At 40.0% G+C, this 26383-nt stretch overlaps 1 protein-coding gene across 8 annotated transcripts in view; it reads right to left on the reverse strand.

Moving 5' to 3' along the window:
• MITF (melanocyte inducing transcription factor) overlaps positions 1 to 26383 on the reverse strand; it is a 227160-nt gene that overhangs the window by 100651 nt on the left and 100126 nt on the right. Inside the window, exon 1 of one of the 8 annotated variants that reach the window (XM_081246303.1) lies at positions 368 to 526. The exons of 6 other annotated variants lie outside the window; for them this stretch is intronic. In XM_081246303.1, coding sequence (XP_081102429.1) covers positions 368 to 423 — 56 coding nt within the window. In that variant the 5' untranslated portion in view covers positions 424 to 526. Of the gene's footprint in view, positions 1 to 367; positions 527 to 26383 lie in introns of those variants that run through there. One more of the 8 variants, XM_081246302.1, reaches the window with a different exon arrangement.

The following is a 26383-nucleotide window of genomic DNA, read 5'->3' on the forward strand; positions in this document are numbered from 1 at the left end:
CCTAGTAATCATAAATCAAGCTCTGTTCTCACTCAGATTTTTCAAGCAGTCATTTTTGGCATGATTAATTTAAGACCAACATTCCATTTCCAAAGAGAAGGCAGAGCTAATGGGCTAGCATTTCAATCCCGCCTCCCCCCACAAATTAGCCGTTATCCTTGTCATAGCCACCTACTAGAGGTTACAGCTGAAGCCGATTAAAGCCACAGTCACAGAGTAACAGTTCCAGTATTTTTAACTCCGAATAGAACCTCCCCTTTCTCTGTCCTCCCCTCAAAAAACAAAAAAAAAAACAAAAACAGAAAACAAAAAACAAAACTCCTGTCAAGTGGTCCCAGGATTATTTCCAGAATAAAACTTCACTTACAGATATAAGCTTTCAAAGGAACAAGGCATGAACATCTGAACTCTAAGCGCCTCCATCTTTTTTCCTTTAAGGTGCTCTGCAAGCCCTTGGTGAAGAGTGAAAGTCAAAGTTAGTTCTGGCACTGGCTGTGTCACTAGGGGTGGCTCCTGATAAGGCCCTGGAAACTCCAATCCAAACACAGCTCGTGCTACAACGGTGCCTGGTGTCTGTCTGAAACAGCAGACCTGTTTAATCCAGTACCTACTGTACCTGCAGGACAAAAATGCTGCCTCACCCTGCAACGGGGGCTTCGCAAGGACACAGGCACCACCAGAAATCCAACCCGGCAGCCAGGTGACACCTTGGGATGCTTACTTAGCCCTCCCGAGCACAGGTACCAGTGGAGGCTTGCAGTGGCTGCGCATTACAGAGAACGTGAAACCTGAGGTAATTTCACATACCGGTGAATTTCTAACACTTAAAAGAGCCACAGAATCCAGGAGGGTTGTGGGACAGCTTGTGCCCCTTCTCAACTGGGGGGATCTCTGGCAACAGCTCATCACACACCTCCAGCTGCCTTGCATCCATGCACAGGCATTTTTGGAACTGGAGCTTGATTACTGCACATGCTCTCCTGCTGACAAGCTAGAGATCTGGACAACATTCCTTACCCTCAGACCCCAAGAATATATGGAGGGCTTCCCTTGCCCAGTCCTGGTGGAAGGTAACACAAGCTGCTTCAACTGTGGGCTCTATTTTTTAGGACATCTTTAGGCCATACATCTGTGTATTCTTAGATTGTCATCTAATTAAATTCTGGATGTGCCGAAATAATAATACATGCTCTCAAAAGATGCTTTAAAATTGTGACATGATGTCAATATTATCAAATACTGATGCAGCTCCTACAGACTCAGCACACCAAAGATGTCCTGCACAGTTATGAAAATATGTCTGTTTCTCCTTACACACAACTCAGAGGTCAGAACAAAGACATCTGACATGGACTAGCTGTGTACCCTGGGCAAGTTACTTCACCTCTCTGTGCCTAAGAGTTTGTCTCCGAAGTACATAGTTGGAAAACAATGCAGTCTCTATAAACCATAATCCAACTTGAATTTCATAATGTAATGAAATTATCTTCCCTTAATTTCCCTTTAATAATAGCAAATATCCAGCCAGGAGTCTCCGACAAGCTATTTCTGGCTTTTTTTATTCTTTGTTCATTTTTCATTTTTTCTTTTGTTGAATAAATATTTATGGAACACTTACTACATCCCAGGCACTGTGCAAACTCTTGGAGTTTACAGTCTAGTGGGACACATACTAAATAATCACCCAAATATATCATGAAATGTGGTAAATGCTACAAGGAGCTGGGAAAGCTTAAAATGTAAGGGTCAGAAAAGGTTTCCCTTAGGAAGGGGCCTCTGGGCATAGAAGTGAGTGGGGGTAGCAGTCATGGGTTACGGGTGTGGAGGGGGGCACGGGAGAAGAGTCTTCTGAGCAGTGGTAATGACATGTGCAAGAATCCTGAAGTAGGGAGTTAGAAGGAAGATTCTTTGTGGCTGGAGGACAGAGAGTAAGGGAAATCATGGCGTCCGTGAGACTAAAGCAGCGGCTAGGACCAGACCATCAGGATCTGGGAGACCAGAGAAGAGTCACTGATTTTGTTCCAAGATGAACAGGAAACCATTGAGAGGGTGTAAGCAGGGAAGTGATGGGCTCACATCTGAGCTTTTAGAAAGGTCCCTCTGGCTGCTATATCAAGAACCACCTAGAGAAGGAGCAAGATTGGCTACTGCAATAGTCCTAGTAGGAGGTGATGATACTTTATGGGGGAGGGGAGAAGGGACAAGAGTGGAGAGAAGTGGATTAAAGTGGGTAGATTACTGGTAAAGCTAAAGACCAATAAATAGAAGGAATGGGGGTGGGGTGGGGAAGCCAGGTCCCTGATGCAAATGACTGCATTCATTAACAATAGTTATTGAGGAGTTTCTACACACTTGGCATTGTGCTGGGTACTAGGGTTAACAGATGACTAAGATGCTACACTATTCCCCTTACTAAACTACTCCATACCTCACTTCTCCTGCCTCTAGCACAGTTTGGCATAAAAATCAACAACGCAGGTTCTGGACTTCCCTGGCAGCGCAGTGGTTAAGAATCTGCCTGCCAATGCAGGGGACATGGGTTCAAGCCCTGGTCCGGGAAGATCCCACGTGTCGCAGAGCAACTAAGCCCATGCACCACAACTACTGAGCCTGTGCTCTAGAACCTGTGAGCCACAACTACCAAAGCCTATGCGCCTAGAGCCCATACTCCACTACAAGAGAAGCCAATTGCAATGAGAAGCCTGTGCACCGGAACGGAGAGTAGCCCCCGCTCACCACAATTACAGAAAGCCTGCACGCAGCAACGAAGACCCAATGCAGCCATAAATTAATTAATTAATTAATTAATTAATTAAAAAAAAAAAAGAAGAACACAGGTTCTGTTGTCAACTTAACCAGGTTCAAATCCCAGCACTTACTCATTCTGTGACCTTGTGCAAATTTACTAAACTTTCCATGCCCCAGTTTCTTCACTTGAGAAAGGGGAAATGATCAATGGCTATCCTGTAGGTTATTGTTAAAACTGAAGTAAACAATATATGTAACGTGTATGGCACAGTCTGACACATAGTAAGCTCTCAATTAAAAAATAGCTCTTAGGGCCTCCCTGGTGGCGCAGTGGTTGAGAGTCCGCCTGCCGATGCAGGGGATATGGGTTCGTGCCCCGGTCCGGGAGGATCCCATATGCCGCGGAGCGGCTGGGCCCGTGAGCCATGGCTGCTGAGCCTGCGCGTCCGGAGCCTGTGCTCCGCAGCAGGAGAGGCCACAACGGTGAGAGGCCCGCATACTGCAAAAAAAAAAAAAAAAAAAAAAAAAAAATAGCTCTTACAATTATGATTGTAGTTGGAACTGTCTATTCTGGATGCACACTGACCAATCTACAGAACCAATGGAAATGCAACAGAGTAAAACAAAAACATAAAGAAACTGGAAGATCAAAGAAAACAGAGAGGGTAGGAAATTACCATATCAGGACCTTAAAGGGGATGATTTTTTTAAAAGACCAAGCTGGACTCTCTCCCACCTTGGACACTATTTGAAGCTGCATTAAGTTACAATGCACCGGGGGAAGTTTTACAACTGAAACCCTGATTTATTACATGCTTACACACAGGGAAAACCTGTGCTCTCCGTGGGCTCTCAAACGTTGATCACAAAACCAATGGAATCAATTCCAGCCATTCCAGCAGGGACAGAATGTGGTAGCAAATGCTCCCCTGGCGTGTCCCGCCAATGACATCGCCTGATATTTTGTCCTGGACAATCTACCACCCCAAGGAGGCTAACCATTGACCATTTACATAAGTGTCCAAGTAAAATTACCTTTAAGGGGCACGTGTTCAACTTATTCATGGTACTTCAGAAATACCTATGTTATGCTAATGTTCTTGGGGGATCTCCCTGAACACAGCAATGAAATACCCACTGGCAAATGGAATAAAGCTTGACCTACACATCTGACACCATCTACAAAATTCATAAAACATTACATAGATTTCCACGATACTGCCCCTCAAGTAGTCATGCAATTATTCAACAAATGTCTTCTGAGGGGTAGGAACCATGTCTGTTTGGTTTACTATTGTATCCCTAGAACCTAGTAAAATAAATAGTCCGTGGTTCAGGAATAAAGACGCAGACGTAGAGAATGGACTTGAGGACACAGGGAGGGGGAAGGGTAAGCTGGGACGAAGTGAGAGAGTGGCACTGACATATAGACACTACCAAATGTAAAATAGCTAGCTAGTGGGAAGCAACTCATGGCACAGGGAGATCAGCTCGGTGCTCTGTGACCACCTAGAGGGGTGGGATAGGGAGGTTGGGAGGGAGACGCAAGAGGGAAGAGATATGGGAACATATGTATATGTATAGCTGATTCACTTTGTTATAAAGCAGAAACTAACACACCATTGTAAAACAATTACACTCCAATAAAGATGTTAAAAAAAAATAGTCCATGGTTGATGTTCATATGTTTAAAATGGATTAATCTATAATGTATAAGCAACTCTCTTGTTCACATTTGTACTATTCAGATATGTATCCTAAGTGCATATACGTATACAAATGCACATGTATAAACACACACATATATACATAAATGCATATATACGCCGAAGCCCTAAATTTAAACACAAACTAAGAATTGGTAGCAGAGGAGAAAGAAAGATACTATTCTTTAATACAAAACGCTGAATGCAGAATAAAAATATTACCTGTACTCCAATACAATTAAAATCTTAATTACTACTCCTTGCCCCAAATTCCAGCAAATCAACTAGAGTCATCAGAATTCTTACTGACTTTTTTCAAAGACAACCTTAACTAAAATGGAACTTAAAACTATCAAACATCCAAGTGACAGCCAACTTTTTCTTTTCTTTTCTTTTTTTTTTTTTTTTGGCTAAATTTGGGCCACAATCTTTTTTGAAGGAAAAATTCAATCACTATGTTGAACATGTTAGGGAAGAGATAAGAGGTTTTACTCGTTATCCTGTCCAAAACTCAGCTGAAGAAAAGTAGAACCACTGTTTTATCACAGTCAGAATTCTTCTTGATTTATTTGGGTATCAAATGTTTTATTGCCCCCAAAGCACATCATTTTCTTATATCTTTCCTTCTGATAGTTATTGCTCTTTTCAATAAACTACTTCTACTCACCACCCTCACAATAGTTAACATTTGAGGACTTAATACATGCCAAGGACTATACTGACCCATGAACTACCCCCTACATACAATTTAGGAAGCACCTACCCATCACGTTTTATTGTGATCCCAGCCAATGGTTCCCAAACCTGTATTCCTATCAGAAGCACCTGGGGACATTTCTCCCCACTCCATCTCCTTAAAATCAACTCAGGAGCATTTAAAAATACAAATGTCAAGAATCTTTCCCCAAACAAATGATTGAGACTCTCCAAAGGCATGGTTTTGAATTCCATATTTTAAAAAAAATTCTCATAAAGGGCAATGTGAAGTAAGGCTTGGGAACCACTATTATATAACATATTATAATATACATAATTACATATAATATATTCTATGTAAATTATCTCTCCAGGAGTGACAGAAAAACACCCAAGAATGGAAGTTCCCTTTATTTGTTGAATAAAGAAGTCTTTACTTGAATAGTTCGATATATTAAAGTGTTCACTTGGAGTTTCAATGGATATGCTTTGACTGTTGAGTGAAAGCCTTGATTCATGAGTATCATGAAAGTGATTACAAAACTCACAAACTACTCTCCAGAGTAACAAACACATCCCCTCTTTTCCCCACATGCCATCGTGTTCATGCTCTGGAAAAAGATGCCACCGAAAGGCCCTTCTACTCAAACATTTATTGATGCACCCAGCATTTGAGAGACATCTCTCAAGTGCTGTGGGGAAGATAAACAGGAAGATGCAAGAGGCTCTGCTTCTCTGGGACTCACCTCAGAGAAATCCCAAACTCACGTACACAGGCCCATGGTAAGAGTGAGGAGGAAGGACAGAATGGCTGCTCCAGGGGCTCCTTCCCAGGGGGGCTCCTTCTCACCTTTCAGATGAGGTCTCACAGGTTTTCTGTTTCTTCCCTAGGGAGGGCTTCCCTTGCCCCCTATCCTACCTAAAGCAGGAACACCCACTTCTGCTATTTACTCTCCCAGTAAATGTTTTTTCTTTCTTTTATAGCACTTACTCCAACTTCTAATCATTTTACTTGTTTGTCTTTCATCCTTGAGGGCAGGGTTCTTTCTTTGTATTTATTTCATTCTCAGTGCCTGGGATAAAGTAAGTGCTCAATAAACTTTTGCTAGATGGATGGATGGGTGGGTGGATGGATGGATGGATAAATGGATGGAAGAATGGATGGATGAGTGACAAAATGAAAAAGATCAGGTAATGAAGGAGCTCTGAAATATAATTTGATGATGGCATTTAATTAATTAGGAAGTCAATAGGTATAAGTGGGACTCACAATTGTATACTTTTCGTTTGGAAGCTTTTAGTTGCTGAACACAACTCACTTTTATGGATAAGGTATTAGGATACAAAGTTACAAGGAACTGGCAGCCCAGCAGTTCTAATCTGAACCCCTCACAGCATGACTGAGGGAAATTTTTAATGACTACTTACCTGCAGAAATAAGTGTTCAGTACCACTCAATAACGTTTACCTCTTTCATCTTGTTCCTTTTTTTTTTTTTTTTTCTACTACCAGGAACAGATCTCCCTGTAACAATGAAGGTACAGCATCTTCTGAAAGACGGATCATTGTACCTGGCTCACAAAGAAGCCCTTTAAGGTTGAAAAGGAAAATGCAGACAAGACCAAGATGACCCCAGGTAAACTTAATCTAGGCTCATGTCAACATTAAGAAATGTTAGATGCTTATACAAATATCCAGGAGAAAAAAATAACGTTTTTTTAAAAACTGTTTAGAAAACTCTGTCCTGAGAATACAGATATAATCTACAAAGAGACATCTCAAATGCTGTCAAAGTAAAATTTTAAGCAATTAATGAAGGGAGAAATAGAAGGGAGAAATAGCTTGGTCTTTCATGAATAATCAGTACGAGGGCTTCCCTGGTGGCGCAGTGGTTGAGAGTCCGCCTGCCGATGCAGGGGATATGGGTTCGTGCCCCGGTCTGGGAGGATCCCATATGCCGCGGAGCGGCTGGGCCCGTGAGCCATGGCCGCTGAGCCTGCGCACCCGGAGCCTGTGCTCCGCAACGGGAGAGGCCACAACAGTGAGAGGCCTGCGTACCACCCGTCAAAAAAAAATCAATACGAGAGATTAGTTCCTTCCCTTGAGCTCTCTGATATTATCTGTTAGAGTTCACTTCAAAAGAAATACTTGCTCTGCATTAAAGGCAATTCAGGAGCTGTCTCTTTGTTCTCTATAAATGGCAGCGGGGTATTTGCAATAAGCAGACCACAATCTACAAAATAAGCCAAGTTTGTGAGACAACACAAACTTGAGGAGGGAAACACTGATTTGAGATTATGCCACTTTGATGGCATTTCCTCAAATGAGAAATTTAGTAAAAATGCAATTAATTTCCTTATCTAGGTAAATAAATAGGAAAAGATAAGGCTGTTGCCATGGTGGGGGGGCACAAAGTTACTCACACTACGACTTTATAAGAAGTGAAATCTTCGCCTTCAGGACTTTTAACTTATTTAAAAAGAAAAATGTGGACTTGTCTTTTCCTGTAGTAACTCTTTTTTTAAAGTAATTAAAGCTTGAAGAGCAAATAAGCACATAGGGTGTGTCTGCCATCCTCCTAACAGTGTTGAGGACATAAGCAGGAGAGTGCAACCCCATCGTCATCAACAAAGACATCAGTTTCGTTCTTCTTCCGAGCAAGAGTCAAGATATTAAAGTATTTTAAAGCAACACAATATTCAGCTATTAGAAGTGGCCTCCACAGACCACCTTAGCTGAGGTCCTGGCTACAAGGCAGGTGAATCCATCCTTCCCCAGCTTCCCTCTCTGAGACACCAAGGCATCAGCAGCTCAAAGAACCACCTAATCCTTTATGGTCCAAGGGGGAACTGGAAAAGGGATGAAAATAAAGAAGAAGGGTACTCTGTCAGTTAGACTTTCTATTCCATTCATGTAAATCCCATATTTGTATCCCAAAAACTGAGCTGAAGGTAGAGACAGACTGTTTCTCAAGGGAAATCACAATGCTATGGTGGAAGGTGGTACGAAAGTGTGTCAGGTGTGAAAGCTCTCATTTGTACAACATGTGGTAAGAATCCAGGGCAGTGACTTTGGCCTGTGAGCACAAAACCTCTGAGAGGTCCACTATTTCATAAATAAGTAAACAACTGATAAGTCTCTCTTACAGACGTAAACTTAGCACCGTTTTTCAACTGGAGACAGCATAGTGTGGTGGTGTACTGTAGACACACACATACCCCACGCACTGTGTTCAACTCGTAGCTTTACCTTGAGCAACTTATTTCATTTCTGACTCTCAAGATCTGCATCTGTAAAATGGAGATATTTATGTTACCTATTTAACAGGTTATGTGATTAAATGAGGTTAGGTATGAAAAGTACCTAGCACAGTACCTGCAAAAAAACAGCACTCAATCAATGTTATGCAAGGAAAAAGGACACTTTCAGTACCCTGTAGGGCATGAAAAGTCAGCCCTTAGAATCAAAGAACTTCAAGTTGTAGGACAAATAAAAGTTATTATTAGGAGACAAAAATGAAAATGCTTTTGAAACATGGTATTTGAAGAGGTTATGCAGTATGAAAATAAATGTAAGCTCAGGAAGGGTCTAGAGATACTTGTGAATAACATATTCATTCATAGTGAAGAACTAAAAACTAAGATGCTAATGGCGATCTGAAACTTCTGAGAGTGGACAACTACCAATGCTTTTTCAATGATTGTCTTAGCTACAGACAAAATTGCTAGCCCAGGGAACCTTCAGCTCTGACTCGATGTGTCAGTTATGTTTTTAATTTGTATTTTTACTATATAAACATACTCAGAAGTCAAGCAGGAAATAATGTATTTAAATAAGCAAAAGTATAACAAATCAAACCTCTCTGTGTTCAGAAGATCACCATAGGTTAAATTTATGTCAATAATCAAGTTTCCCAAACTTCTAAAGCATCTCAATACTCACTCTTATATTAATGACATCCTGTTTCAGTTATGCTGAGCAAATAGGATTTGAAATGAAAAAAATAATATTTGCACAGAAATCCTTCCAGTCTGTTGATTAAATCTAATCAATCATCATAAATTGGATACACATTAGCATTCTGAATCTAATTTACACGCTAGGGAGTCCTATAATCAAAGCGTATATATATGTTGATAGTAAAATGTTAAAATAACCAATATTTTAAATTAATAGCCTCTGTAATTTCAAGTAATACTGCTATGCAGTGACATAAAAATGAAATCTTTGCTTGAAAAAATTAAGCTATATGTCCTTAAAAAAAATAGTGCCTGGGCTTCCCTGGTGGCGCAGTGGTTGAGAGTCCACCTGCCGATGCAGGGGACGTGGGTTCGTGCCCTGGTCCGGGAGGATCCCGCATGCCGCGGAGCGGCTGGACCTGTGAGGCTCTGCCCGTGAGCCATGGTCGTTGGGCCTGCGCGTCCGGAGCCTGTGCTCCGCAACGGGACAGGCCACAACAGTGAGAGGCCCGCGTATCGCAAAAAAAAAAAAAAAAAAAAAAAAAAAAAAAAAAAAAAAATAGTGCCTAACAAAACTACCTAATTCTTGCTTTGACATTTACCAAGTATTTATTACCTGCCAGCTATTACAGATGAGGCTGGTGATGGAGCTGCAGAGAATCACCACCACACCCATTCAAGCTTATTAAGCTCCTCATATCAAACAACGCTGGCTCATTTTTAAAAGATATGGACAAAATCATGAGTAAAAGATAGAAAAATATTTATTAAAACTCATTCATTCAACAAATATTTATTGAGCACCTACTACTTCCCAGGCACTACTCAACATGCTTGAAGTACATCAATGATATATCATAGACCTTAGACTCTGAAGACAGAAATGTTTTGGAGCAACTCAGAATGCTCAAATCATTTACTAATTTAAACAGACAATTTGGAAGTTGCATGAATTTGCCATCTTTAAGCGCCATCCACAATGATATTCCCATTAATACGGACATCTGCTTTCTAATACTGGATTAAGGATCAATGTGTTTTCATTTCCTAGTGTGCCAGGCAGGGAATTTGAAAATCTGAAAAAATAAGATTGTGTCTCTGCCTCTTTAAAAAAAAAAAAAAAAAAGAGGGGGGAAGAGAAAAGACAGAGAATTCATCATATCATCACACTGATAACTGTACCTTTATTTTACCTCTCTTTATTTAAATAAAGAAACAGGGACAAGGAGTGAGGTAACTTGCCTAGAGTCAAGATGTTGATGAGCTGCAGATCTGGGGTTTGAAACTCCAGGGCCCACACGCCTCTCGCTAGGGTTCTCTGTGCCAAGTTTTTGTGAGCCACTCAACAATCACAGAAGCAAACTAATTCTAAAATTAGAACCTTGCAATGGAGCCGCCTCTTTAGTGGTCTGTTCCCCACACCCCACACTAGAGTCTGAATTCCATGAAGGCATAAACCATGCCTGTTTAGTTCACCTCTTCATTCTTTAACCAGGCACAATTCCAGACCCAGAGAAAGAACCCAGTAACTATTTGTCAATGGGTTAAATGATTAATGAATTGACCATGGTGCTTTTTCTGGTCACTTCTGAGTGTAATCTACCTTTACAAAAAAACAAAAACAGGAATGAAGCAGGCTTCCCTGAATATTTATACCAAGCATGAGTTAAATTAATGGCATTCACTAGAAATGTAAAGAAATGCACAACGTTTGTTCCCAAATAACTTAATCTAGTTGAAAAAAAAGAGAGAAAATGTGAAATATCAGCACAATTTCTACTTTTTAATGGGAGAAGTAAGGAAGTACTCAGAAAAGAAAGAATTACTCAAAAAGGCTTTCGATGGGAAACAAGGCCTTTGGAGATTGGGGTAGCATGACAAACTTCCTTTGGCAAAGATGGTAAATCGTGAGCAAAGTTTCTCAAAGTGTGGGATACAGGATGGTCTCAAATGGAGACATACAGACTCCACATTCAATGACCATGGAATTACACAGTGAGAAAGGTCCTTTCCAATTTCTTTCACCCCGGGAAAAGTGTCTTTTTGATGCTAATGTGTCTTCAATCTCGAAACACTTGCTTTTTGTAACAAAAACAGCTCAGATCTCATACTCAGGCCCTTCTAGACCACACAGCTAGTCAGGATCTAACAGTTTTCTTCCAATTTCATTATATTTATTTTACACGTACATCCATCTGTCGTTGCCATTTATTATAGCATTTCCTTTAAATATATATTTTTTATTTATTTAAGCCTCCATATGGAATATGGGGGCAAAGGTCATGAAGTTAGTATGAGCACAGCTCAAATCTGGGAACCCTGATTGAGAGAAATGAAGAATGTGTCAGAATCCTTCAGGGGAAACAAGATTAAACACAGCCCAGAAATAGTGGCTAGTCTATTGCAGTGAGAAGCGAACAGCTACAAAGAATTCCAGTCTGATAAAGAAAATCATCCAGGGCTCTGAAATCATAGTACATGGGCCTAGCCCTAATCACTTCCTAACTGTGGAAAGTGAACATGACTGACAGATATGATTCCATACAGGAAAACTAGGGGCCAGGCCAGTAGGACCGAGAATATCACAATGGAAGTGACGCCACGATGGTTGATAGTGCCTGTAAACAAGACCTCCGTCCAGAAAAAAAAAAAAAAGGCAAGGCTGTTAGAACAAAATGTTAGGCATGCTGTATTTCAATATATAATGACCTCTCCTCTTACACTGTGAAGGTCACTTCTGCCTGTGTTATCTCCTGGGGCACAAATATAACTTATAGTCCAGTTTTGTTTTGGTTTGCCTTTTTTCTAATTTCATAATAAAGTATCAGAGGAGATTCCCAGTAGAGTTGTTGGGTTTTTTTTTTTTTCCTAGCTGTATAATATTTTTATACACTAGATGGAGCCAACTTTATAATGCTTTGGGATTCACATACAGGTTTGTGCTGGACATGAAAAAAACCCATACAAAAAGTTATGGGAGAGCCATGTACCATCTATATATATTTTAATTTAAAATTTGAAGATCAAAGTTTTAATTTTAAAGATCAAAAGGTCCATCATTTTACCACTCTGCATATGTTCCATAACTCCTTAAGCCCAAATTAATATCAAACTATCAATAATGCTGTAAAAACGTCTGAAATATGATCATCTTATAGTTCACTGGCACTTTTAACTTTGGTTTAACATGTGTTTATTATAGTTTTTTAAACTGACAGTATCAAAAAATATTTCTTTTCCTTTGCTTTGGGAGAAATGGAAGCAATTTATAAATGCAATAAGCATGATTCTCTCATCAGACCCATAAGGTAAAGACTACCTCTAGGGTAGGTGGGATCAGAGCAAAGAGAGTGGCAGATATAGAGAGAATATAGAAAACAGTCACCAGCATGGAGTGAAACTGCCAAGGCACTTGCAAGAGGAAATGGCTGATCTCCAGGACCAGGGAAGGCCCACTGCCCAAAGACAAGATCATACCTCTAACCTGGAGCCAGGATGGGGCAGCAGGGAAGTAAGAGGAAGGTTACACTGATGATTCTCTCCTGTCAGTCATGGTAACTCAATGCCTTTTCATTGAATCCTAATCCTTTAAAATCGTGGTTCTCAAACGGCACAGTTTTGTCCTCAAGGGACATGTAACAATGTCTGGAGCCACTTTTGGTTGTTACAGACGGGGAGACAGGTGCTACTGGCATCTAGAGGCAGAGACCACGGTGCTGTTAAACACCTTACAAGGGCTAGCATGCCCCTCACAATAAAGACTATCCAGCCCCAAATGTTTAATAGTGCTGCGCGTGAGAAACTCTATTTTAAAGTAAGCAGCTCTCCCATACAGGGGACAGAGTAGTTCTAACTCACTGTAAGTGTTAAATAAATAAGCAAAAACTTCAGTGTGTCTATCAGACAGCTTTTAAAGTCGGTGGGACACAGTACACTGACATACTTGAGTTACACATGCCACAGTATTTTGTCAACGTGTAAAAATTATGTTGAGTGATTAAAGCCACAGCACAGAGGGTAAGGATTAAGGAGGAATAGATCAATAAATTGAAGATTATGGACACAATGGATTAAGTACACAACAGTGAAAATGAATAAACTACAGCTATATGCCTCTACCTTTTTCAAATCAAAAACAATGTTGAAAAAGGCAAGTCACATAGAATACTGCCATATGGCTCCATTGTTTATAGTTCAAAGTCTAGTTTAGACATGCAGTCATAGATAGCAACACTGAACCATAATGAAAAGCAAGGGAGTGATTAGCGTAAAATTCAGGGTGGTGGTGAACTCAGTTGGGGGTAGGATAGAGAGGAGGATGTAATCAAAGGTGAGGCTTCTAGAGTATTTTATATCTCAGGATGAATAATAGCGGGGACATGGTTATTCATCTTATTGTTCTTTACTTAACTGATAGGTTTCAGGTGCTCTTCTATGTGTATATTTCACATTTTTTATGAAGGATTAAAAAGGAGTGTAAGGAAAGTGAAGATATAGAGATAACAAGTATACTCCACTCATTAAGGCTAATTTTGACCTATCTGGCTAAGGTACGTACCATCAGGTCAGAGGTATCTCTCACTCTCCTTTGCCCTTAACCCTCCACTGTCTGGTCACTTATCATATGTTACCTGTCAACACCACACTGCATCTCCTCTGCCCTCACAGTTATTCTGCCATGATCCAGCTCTGGCCTGGACGGCTAAGTTGCGCTCCCCACTCCCTGCAGTACATCCTACACCTACTACTAGATAACTCTTCCTAAAGCATGGCTTTGCTGCTTCCATGCTACTACTTTTTTTTTTTTTTCTGTTTTTATTGGAGTATAGTTGATTTACAATGCTGTGTTAGTTTCTGCTGTACAGCAACATGAATCAGTTATACATATACATATATCCACTTTTTTAGACTCTTTTCCCCTATAGGTCATTACAGAGTATTAAGAGTTCCCTGTGCTATACAGCAGGTCCGTATTAGTTATCTATTTTATATATAGTAGTGTGTATATGTCAATCACAAATCTCCCCATTTATCCCTTCTCCCACTTTTCCCCCTGGTAACCATAAGTTTGTTTTCTACATCTGTGACTCTATTTCTGTTTTGTAAATAAGTTCATTTATACCTTTTTTTAGATTCCACATATAAGTGATACCATATGATATTTGTCTTTGTCTGACTTACTTCACTTAGTATGATGATCTCTAGGTTCATCCATGTTGCTGCAAATGGCAATATTTCATTTTCCATGCTATTATTTTAATAAAATTAATGGTTTATCAACATAGAATGAATGAATTTCAAATGTCTTATTTAGACTGGCAATCAAGGCCAACTTATCTTTCTAGTCTTAACGATTATAAGTAGTGCAAACATTACAAACAACATACAGTAGTCCCCCACCTCTTATCCACGGGATACTTTCCAAGACCCCTAATGGATGAGTAGTACTGAAATCTATATATATTATGCTTTTTCCTATGCATACATATCTAGGATAAAGTTCAATTTATAAATTATGCACAGTAAGAGAATATCTGAATCACCCGCATCACTATTCTTGCACTCTGGGGCCATCAGTAAGTAAAATAAGGGCTACTTGAACACGACAGTCAATCTGATAACCTAGATGGCTACTAAGTTACTAACAGACTGGATATGCTGGACAAAGGGATGATTCACGTCTGGGGCAGGACGGCACAGGACAGCATGAGATTTCATCACACTACACAGAATGGTGTGCAACTGAAAACTTCTGAATTGTTTATTTCTGGAATTTTCCAGTTAATATTTTTGGATGGTGGTGGACTATGGATAACTAAATCTGTGGATAACAGGGAACTACTGCACTCATTCTCTAACCCCAGCTGTATGCTCTTGATTAATTGTTCCTCTTGCCTGGAATACCCGTCATGCACTCACCATCCCTTTCTACCAAGATTCTACACATTCTTCAGTAAAATGAAACAGAGATGCATTACTAAATGTTGGCGAGGAGGAATGGTGCCACTGGAACACTCAGATGCTGCTGCTGTGGGTGTAAATTGGTACAAAGACTTTGGAAACGGTTTGTAGTATTCACCAAAGCTGGACATATGCATACTTTATAACCCAATAATTCCACTCCTTGGCACACAGCAAACAGAAATGTATATGCATGTTCACCAAAAAGCATATAGCAATAATGTTCATAACAGCACCACTCATAACAGTGCAAAACTGTAGGCAAATCAAATGCCCATCAACAGCAGAAGAGATAGTGATATAGTCATATAACAGAATATTCCATGGGAATAAACTATTGCCACATATGACAACAGGGATGAATCTCACATACATAATGTTGGGCAAAGGAATCCAGACATGGCAGTACAGGCTGTATTGTTCCATTTGTATAAAGTTAAATAACACCCAGACAGAATTAATCTATGTTAGAAGTCAGGATGGTGATTATACCTGGGGAAGGGTTAACTAGCAGAAGGTGCAAGGATGCTAGTAATGGTCTGTCTCATAGACTGGATTACTCCATGAAAATTCATCAGGCAGGACACATAAGATGTGTATACTTTTCTGTAGGAATGTTATACTTTCATTAAAAGTTTACTAAAAAACATTTTAAGAATCGACCCATTCTTCAAGATTATATTAATACCTTGACAAACCTTCCTCACTTTAACAAAAATCATCCATGATCCCAGCTAGATGCCTTTTTCTCCTCTGTCTAAATTTCCATAATACAAATGTAATGTTCCCTTTTATTTTTTTGTGCATGTTTACCAAAGTTGACTGTTATGCCACTGAGCATATAGACCAGTACTTTCTTTTCTGATTTCCTATAAAGCACTGACTTCTAGTAGCTAATCAAAAGATACTTATGAGATTTTAATGACATGCATTGCCCCTTTCAAAGCAAGTCCACATTTCTCTCTCAGTGTTTGGGTACACGCTGTCATTCTTTTTTAAAAAAATTGTTCTTAATTTATATAACATTAAAATTCACCTTTTTGCTGTACAGTTCTAGAGGTTTTGAAATGCATAAATTCATGTAACCACCACCACAATCAAGATACAGAACAATTCCATCATTTTAAACACTCCTTAGGCTGCCCCTGGGGAGTCAAAACATCACCCAACCCCATCCCCCAGAAACTACCTATTTTTCTATTCCTATAGTTTTGTCTTTTCCAGAATGTCATATAAATGGGATCATTTAATACAGAGACTTTTGAGTCTGGCTCCTTTCCCTTAGTAAGTATATTTGAGATCAATCCATGTTGCAGCAGGTATCGGTACCTATTTGCAAATTAATATTCCATTGTATATACGAACCATGGCTTATTTGTCCTTTCACCAGTGGAAGGACATCTGGGGTGTCTCCAGTTCTTGATGACAGTGATTAAAGCTGCTATACTTTTTAAAGACTTTTTTTTTTAATAGTATTTGCAAACGACTTACTAAAGGTCATACATTTACCAGTGATGAAAAGAAACGGTATACACTCGTAAAAAACTCTGGGAAAATAGGAGTCAACAGTTTTTCCCCTTATGTCAATGAACCCAGCTCACAATATATTTTCTGTAAAGAGATTTCAAACTCCCTTTTCTATATTTAGTGCACAGTAATGAGCCAGAGTTCATAACTATCCAACTAAAGCACTTTTCTAGAGGCTGCTTCTTGCCAATGTGACCCTATGGCCGCACTACTATAAATAACATGTATGCCTTGATCTGTGTACAGCTATTCATCAGTGCTACGTAAATAAGTGATTATGCCCTGCCGGCCTCTGCCTTTCATCTGACCTACTGGACTTACCTGCGATGCACAGAGGGGACAGTAAGTGACAGGCCTGGCACTCAGGGGCTCCAAGACATGCAAGGAAAAGGGCTACTTCAACGATTATGCAGAAGGGTGGCTACAGCTGCACTTTTTTTCTGTTGATTTAAACACAAAAAGCATATGTCCAAATCCTCGGGGGCAGAGTGGCCATATCACAAAATTTCCATTAGCTGGCATTTCAGGGTATCCATCTATGAAGCCTGAGCCGCTACACGGCCAGGGTTGAGGCCACAGGGAAAGGAAATGTCCAAGAACAACTTTTCAGGGACGTCTCTGAGCTGCACCTGCCACCATGGCTAGAGAAAACACGATGGTTTTAAGCTTTGAAAACTCAAAGTGTCATGATAAATCTTTTTGTAAAATCTCCATGATAGTAACTAGAAAAATCATGAGACTCTCATCCTCCAGCCTCTTTCAAAAGTTCTTACTACTAATAGTAGCAGCTAATTATGGGAGGTATGCTACGCACTCCTGTGCTAAGCATTTTACATACCATACCTTGATTTATTCCTCAATAACAACCCACTAACTTAAACACTATTATGATGTCCCTTTTACCAATGAGAAGAGTGAGGCTCTGAGAGACTGCATCACTTGCTGAAGAGTTTGCAGAGAAGGAATTCAATCCAAGGCACAGTCTGGTTCTAGAGCCTGAGTTCTTAACCCACAGGCTATACCCATGGCTCTACTTATAGAGATATTTATGTATTCATTATTTACTCAAAAAATATATTATTATAGCCATCTAAGGAAATAAATTGGAATGAGATATGCTCCCCCCCTCTAGGTGCTCATTACTTGGAGGAGGGCAGAGACTCCTATAAATAAGAATACCTGAACCTTTTTGGTCAAATACTTTTCTGAGACTCATATGAAAACTATGGACTGCCTCCAGAAAAAATTCACACAGGTACAGACACGCAAAGCTGAATGCTTGCAGCCACAGCCTAGGAATCCCTGGAATACCTGACTAGCTGACTATTAGCTGCAAAGGGTTTCGATTAAGAGAGGAGCAAAGTATTGTGAGAATTCAAAGGAGAAAGCTCAGGGTATGGAAGTCCTGAAGACAGAGAATGCATTAGGCAAAGAAGGACGGAAGGGGGCCTTCGATGAAGAGGTGCATGTTTCAGAAAGCTGGTGGGAGGACAAAGGTCTAAAGAGGAAAGAGGAGGGAAGCAGGGAATTAGGTAGCAGATCACTAAAATATTCCAGACAAGAGTTTCCTATTTCTAGGAAGGATGTGGTGAGAATGAGGTAGGAGTCCAGGCTCTGGGGTCAGAAAGAACTGGGTTCACATCCTGTACTACATATATGTGCAATGGAATACTACTTATCCATAAAAAGATATGAAATCTTGCCATTTTCAATCACATGGATGGAAATTATGGATATTATACTAAGTCAAATAAGTCAAACAGAGAAAGACAAATACCATATGATTTCACTCATATGTGAAATTTTTTTAACATGAACAAACCAAATCAAACAAAAACAAACATAGATACAGATACCAGAGCAGTGTTTACCAGAGGGGAAGGAGGTGGTGGAAGGCAAAATAGGTAAAGGGGGTCAACAGTATGGTGACAGATGGAAACTAAACTTTTGGTGGTGAGCACACTGCAGTGTATACAGAAACCGAAATATAATATTGTACATATGAAACTTACATGTTATAAACCAATTAAAAAAACATATAAACACAGGCAGACCTCAGAGATATTGTGGGTTTGGTTCCAGACCATCACATGAATTTTTTGGTTTCCCACTGCATATCAAAGTTATGTTTACACTATACTGTAGTCTATTAAGTGCGCAACAGTACTATGTCTAAAAAAAAATACATCTTAATTTTAAAATTTTTTATTGCTAAAAAATGCTAGCCATCATCTGAATCTTCAGTAAGTTGTAATCTTTTTGCAATAGTAACATCAAAGATCACTGATCACAGACCACCATAACAAATACAAAAATAATGAAAAAGTTCAAACATTACAAGAAATACCAAATGTGACATATAGACACAAAGTGAGCAAATGCTATTGGAAAAACGGTGCTGATAGACTTGCTCGATGCAGGTTTGCCACAAACCTTCAATTTGTAAAAAAGGCAGTATCTGCAAAATGCAATAAATCGAAGCACAATCAAACAAGATGTGCCTATTAATTCCCCTGCAATGAGAAAGAACGAAAGAGGGAGGGAAGGAAGGAGGGAAGGAGGAAGAGCGAGACAGGAAGGAAGGAAGGAAGCAAGGGAGGAAGGAAGGAAGGAAAGAACGGAGTTCAAATCCAAGTTCTTCCCCCGCTCATTAGCTATACAGCCAGGGGAAAATTAAACCCCTCTAAGCCTGTTTCCTTGTCTGTAAAATGGGGACAAGAAGAGCCCCAACTTCACAGGCTGTTGTAAGACAATCCATGGAATAATGCATGATACCCACCTGACACACTGAATATGTGTGAGCATTGAATACAGTGTAGCCATTATTGTTAACAACTTCATCATTATCGCCATCATTTTCACCCTGGCCTGATGCTGACATGGCTTCCCCAAAAGAACTCCTCCAAAACTGCACCAGAAAAGAACTCGCTGATTCATGTTTGGGCCAACCTGCTGCATTCTTAGACCCATGAGGCACCGTAGAAGGATCCTTGTCCAAATAAAGCCCCAGTGCCAAAAGCCGCCATTAAAATACTCTCCTTGTAAACTCCTTGTACACTCACATGCAATTATTTATTCTCGTTAATCACATAAATACATTAGAAGCACACTCTAGAGTAGGGGGAAAACAAATTATGACAATCGTTGGGATATTGGGGGAGGGTATTTTTTAATATCATCAGTGTCTGCTCTTCTGTTATGTGAGAACAGAGATTATCAAGAGCTAGACAGACATTACATGTTATTGTCAATACTATCATGTCCATAACAAGAGTCTAAAGACATAAATTCTTGCAAAGTCTTTCTGCACCCAGTTCACCTATGTCACCATTCACGTCATTACTATGTAGAAAAGGAAAATGGTACAAAATATTATACCCAATTCTTCTTAATCACTGTGTTTTCAGTAATATTTTATTTTAGATTCTTCACGCAGTCTAGGAGCTAACATAAAAGTAACACACTGGAACCCATCCATGAATGCTCGAGGAAATGTGCACAGAGTATTTTGTTTTGATTCCTCAGCCATGGTAATAGACAGAATATTCATGAAACCCTTGTACTTAAAAATGTTCCATGGCCAGCCAATATTTGCCAGAATGATACTGCCATATAGTCAGCAATGGAAAAATAAAGTCATGAGAAAACACAATCATTGTCATCTTTCCCAGAAAGATGGCCAGGATATCTGCCTCCCTGTGCCGTAGAGGCTGACACCAGCTATGAAAATCACAACGTTCCCCTCACTTGAAAGCACATAAGCACAGGAAAGGAAAACAAAGGTGTTCCAATGATCTTCCCCCCGAACCCAGCAGACTGTTAGAAATTCACCAGGCTTCCTTTCACCTTTAAATTTGTTCTCCTGCAAAAGCACAGTTAGTAAATGAGTTCATGCCATTGAAAACGCAAAATAGTAGTAGAAAACCTAACTGTCCTAGAATAATAAAGTAGAAGAATTTGTTCGTGAGTTGGGGACAGAAGGGAGGAATCGAGGCTGACAAGAGGATAATGTTGCTAGCACGTGATTAAACTCGAATGTGAGGGCGAGAGCTGATAGGCTGTGAAGCACATGGAATGTAATCATAGCACTTAGAATTTACCCATGTCTTACCAGAACAAAACAAAGATTTATGTTAGGAAATATTCCCACATGGCTTTCAGAAAACCTGATCCATTCTCAAGAAACTGAACCAAAGGAGTCTTTGAGGCATACATAAACTAGAGAAGGATAAGTTACAAATCAGACCTTTCTCTCCATCTGAAATGTGTCATATGTGAAAGAAACTTCTATCAACATTAAGGATCATCAATTACTAATGCCACAAACACAGTCCACTGAGTGGAATTTAATTCTTTTCATACCTCTGTTTCTATACCAGCTAGTTATCCTTCTCTACAAGCAACACACTCCAGGAGTTAAGAACACAACCCCTGGACTCAAACTTCCTGCATCTGCCACTAACTCTAATTTCTCCATCTGTAAATGAGGATCATAAATAAATGAGTTAAGGTAAGTAACTGTTAAGGTAAGTAACTGTTCTGCCTGGCCTTGACACCATTTTAATCTTTCTCATCTTCTCTAGTCCTAGTATATCTTTCTTGGGCAGAAAACAGGCAGAATGCATATCTTTGCAGAGTGATTCCAACATTGCTTTATGAAAGAAATGAAAATGTATGCCTGCTTTGATTTTATTCACTCTTTAACAAATATTCATTAAGTTTCTACTCTGAGCCCACAGGTACCCTGCTAGAAGTTGGGACATACCAATGAACAGCAACAGATACAGCAACCAAGGCACAGTCCAGGCCCCTTTCCTCCATCATATATTCCTCAGTGGTGCTTTGTAGATGCAGCTTGCTGAGCATAAAGAATGTGGAGTCACCATTAAGGAAAAATTCCTAGTACATGTGCTTCAGAGCTGGCCATGTTTATTGTCTTTAATCTGTGAACTAGTGACATACACCCAGCTAAGACCCTGCTTTTGAGATCCTTCATATGCTTCTACAACACCTTATGTGTCCATCTGTTAATTGCATATATATTTATTCAACACTTACCAAGAGCCAAAGGTCAGACTTGACCCTGGGTAGAGACTAGTGAGAAAGGCATGGTCCTTCTCTAATGTAGAATCTTGCATTTTAATGAGATTTTTTTTAATTGAAGTGTAGTTGATTTACAATACTGGTATTAGTTTCAGGTGTTGTACAGCATAGCAATTCATTTTTTTGAAGATTATATTCCATTATAGGCTATTATAAGATATGGGGTATAATTCCTGTGCTATACAGTAAATCCTTGTTGCTTATCTATTTTATGTATAGTAGCGTGTGTCTGCGAATCCCATATAGAATCTTGCATTTTAGAGGTGAGTGCACAGACGTGGTCCATCCATTGCAAACGCAACTGACCCTAATTCATACCATTAGGAAGGGCAGCACTGAATTAAAAACGATGCCTGATGCCAAATGCAAGTATGTCCCCTCCTCAGGGGTTTTACTCTTCCTGCTGCCCTCCTGGCCTATAACGCTCTTCCCCAGACGGTTGCATGGCTTACTCTTCAGTCAGTTAATTCATTCACATCTCTGTTTAAAAGGAACCTCAGGGGCTTCCCTGGCGGCGCAGTGGTTCAGAGTCCGCCTACCGATGCAGGGGATACGGGTTCGTGCCCCAGTCCGGGAAGATCCCACATGCCACGGAGCGGCTGGGCCCGTGAGCCATGGCTGCTGAGCCTGCGCGTCCGGAGCCTGTGCTCCACAACAGGAGAGGCCACAACAGTGAGAAGCCCACGTACCGCAAAAAAAAAAAAAAAAAAAGGAACCTCAGAAGCGAGGTCTAACCTCTGAGCCTCAAATGAAATAGGAACTCCTCCTGGCTTTATTCCTCTTCATAGAACTTTCCACTCCTACCGGGACGCTAACTCCAATAGGGCACGTATCTTTGCCCATTTTATTCACTGCTCTATCCCCAGCACAGGGACAGCACTTGGCACAAGAGTAGGTGCTCAATAAATATGTGTTGGGTGAATAAGCACAGTGTTCTTTTGACCTACCCTTAGGCACACCCATGTCACTCCTGCTGAGGAAGCTTACAACCCTGAGACTGCAGAGAAGAGGGACAATGATAAAAATCCAATTCATGAAACGTGAATGCTATGGAAAGAGCTGAGTGGCTGGGAAGCATGCGGAAGGTGACTGCGGCAGTAGGAAAATATGCCAAAGTGTGGTTTATGCTAAACAGCAGATGAGTTAGGGTGGTGTACCAGTGTGGCATTAAGTAACAAGAGTCACATATCGAGAAATGGAGGGACACAGGGCACATGACATTCAGCCTCAATGTCATGCAGACACAGGTGGTGGGAGGGTGTGGTGAACTAGATACAAACCCATCCAAGGGCGAATGTTGGCCCATATTTGTTGAGTCTTCAGATTTTAAAAAAGAATACGTAAATCCTGAAGAGAATATAGAAATTAATGATGCCACATTTTGATCAATTCAGAGTTGTTTTCAACACTACTCAGGCTACACTAACATCTAACAGCACCATTCAGAACAGAAGGTCCCAGACCAGCAGCAACTATTGTCTTCTCTGACCCTGTCCCCAGGAGTCACAGCAGTGCCACATGCAGGGCACTGAACGATGTCTTCTTGGGGGTCTTTGCAATTGGCATATAAACTCTAAGAAGATTCATGGTTTCCTAATCTTCCCTCCTAGAACTGAATGAACAAATATTCTGACTTAACTTTTCAGTTCTTCTTTTTTTAATTTTATATTGGAGTACAGTTGATTAACAATGCTGTGTTAGTTTCAGGTGTACAGCAAAGTGATTCAGTTGTACATATACCTGTACCTATTCTTTTTCAAATTCTTTTCCCATTTAGGTTATTACAGGATATTGAGCAGAGTTCCCTGTGCTGTACAGTGGGTCCTTGTTGGTTATCTATTTTAAATATAGTAGTGTGTACATGTCAATCCCAGACTCCCAATCTATCCCTCCCCCCACGACCCTTCTCCCCAGGTAACCATAAGTTCGTTCTCTAAGTCTGTGAGTGTGTTTCTGTTTTGCAATCTAAAAAAAAATGATACAAATGAACTTACTTACAAAACAGAAACTTTTCAGTTCTTAATGAGAGATCATGGGATGCCAGCCAATCTTAGGTACAAGACAATGTTTTCTCAGAGTCTCTATGAAGAATTACCAAAACAAAACAAAACAAAACCCCAGCAAAAAATTGCAGAGCTCTGGATGGTACCAGAATCAAGCAGACTCTAAAATAGGTCAGAGAAAGAGCTGTAATTGTTTTAAATTCTTACCAGGCAAAAAATAAAAATAAAATGATCTGAGGGGGAAAAAAATCACTCTCCTATTTTTCTTTATGTATACCTTGTTTGTTCCCCCCAAAAAACTTAAAGCAGCTTATGTAAAAGCACACAACACCCCAAGATGAAACAACAGAAAACTAACATGTGCAGATGAAGAAAACAGGATGAAAGACAATTCAAGAAAAAAAAGAATTAAATGACCCTAGGGATAAGATTAGTTCACAAAAGGCAAATAAGAGTCTGCACGTTTTCTAAAGAGGAGTCACAAACTGCTTTCTAAGCCACGGGGCACAGAGTCCAAGGTCTACAAGGGCCAAGCAGTTAAAGTAAGGAGGTAAAACACAGGGAAGAGTGCATGCTTTGTTTTAAGGAAAACGGCATTACTTTATTGGATCCCACGGTTGCCATGGAGACATGTGATCCCAGCATTGCCAGATCTGATTTTTCAATAGATGCTGGAAATTCAAACACACTTGTGTGAAATCTTCTCATTTTCCAATGTTGGCAAACTAGTTTTCTTTTGGTTTAAAAAAAAAAAAAGTATGGGTTAAAGAAAACATGCCTGTGGCCATAAAGAGGAAGAAGACATGATCAGTTACATGACTAACTATATCCATAAAATAAAAACCCAAAGTTGAGTAGAAGTACAGTCATTTGTGGTATCAAAACCAGAGAGACACTTTTCCCAAGGATCTTCATAAAGAAGACACTGGAATATCCACAAGATAGGCACCCCATACAATCAGGATTCATGGGGCTCTATCTCATGAAGACCTTCCAAGGAGACCGAGAGCATAATACTAAGTGTAATGTAATAAAACTAACTGCTGGGGTTGGGGGGAAATGGGGTGGGGGGTAGGGGCAAATTGTCAGGTTTAGAGATTTCTGCTGGTCTGGATTATTTCAGGTATAGATTTTACAGTAGATTTCCCTTAACTATTTTTTAACCAGTGAGCACTATTGATAAATATAAAATCCTCACACGCCTTTCTTTAATCAGAGTAAAAGCTACCTTGGAAAATGGTTTTTCAAATGACATTGCCTTCTTTCCTCATTGTTTTACTAGAGTATTCGGAATAACAGATGAACCTTTATCCTTCGGACTGTAATCCATAAATATTGTTTTTTCTTAGCAGCATTTGAGAAGTACTGAGTAGAACCAGATGCAAGGTTAGATCCCCTGACGAGGATCTGGAGTGAGGTATTCTATGGGACCATTAAGTTCAAAGCCATTTGCTTTACTGGACAGTCCATCTAGCAGTAGGATTGAACTTTGTGGATGTTGAAGAACCTGCCAGTCACCAGCCAAGGAAGGATACAAAGGTAGGACCAAATGTCTCCATAAAAAAACAAAAAAAAATTCTGTATCTGTTGCAGGGCACCATCAAAAGGACAAGCAAGCTCTAGTCCACACGGTGACACACAGTGATGATCCCTGGAATCCCTGGGGTGCTGAAAGGGTGGCTGGGTTCCAAACTGGGCTCTTGACGTACCTGGAACTAGTGCAACTTTATTTCATCTGTCTCATGTAGAGTTAGTTCTAATGCTTGTTTGAACATGCAAATCTGTCTAATCATGATTGACACATCAGGGGACAATTTGAGCATAACCCACATGAACTTGAGTTTCCTTATGTATGATTTGGTCCACAAGAAACACTAGGTGAACACAGAAAACCACACCCACCTGAGTCAGGCAGTAGAGAAACACACAAAACTTAGACACCGCAAACACCTGCCTGCTACCCTCAGTTTACCATGCGCACTACACACCGCAACCACCCACAGCTTTGCTACAACTTTCCACCCAGTTTAAAACCAGCTTCCTTCCACCACCTCACCATGGTTTACAAGCTGCCACCCTCCCCTCAGCCACCTCCCCAAGCAAACACTAGGCCTTTTCAAGGCAAAGCACCAAGTTTATGTGGTACTTGCATACTGCTTAACCATTTAGCAAGTGTAAAACTCTACTGCTTTTCTAAGGTTCCTAGCTTTCCTTTTTTTATGTTCTTAATGAAGTTTTTGAGTATTGTGCCCCAGCCCCGCTTTTCCTGTAGACTCTGTGCTATTTATTGCATGATTTTCCATCATCTAGTGATTGTTTTAGAAATGCATATGTTGTGTTAGGGAAGAACGGTCAATACTGGGATACTAAATAAAATGTTATTTAAAAGAAAATGATTTCACTAGAATGTAAGTTCTCCTTGAAGCTACGATGCTGCTCCCCCTACTCCAGGGGATACCATTCACGTCATATAAGATGTGTACCATTTTCACTATAAATCAACTAACTCGGCATTTAACAAATTGTTATACGAAGCCTAATATGTGTCATGAAAGGACTACACTTCAAAGGAGGCATGCGTTCACTTTACAAAAGTAAAGGAAAACAAAAAAATACATAAAATAAAAATCATTCATCATCTTAATACGCAAGCATTTTGATGTTCTTCCTTTCAGTGTTT

This window comes from Mesoplodon bidens, assembly GCF_964165515.1.
Source record: "Mesoplodon bidens genome assembly, chromosome: 10".
Taxonomy (NCBI): domain Eukaryota; kingdom Metazoa; phylum Chordata; class Mammalia; order Artiodactyla; family Ziphiidae; genus Mesoplodon; species Mesoplodon bidens.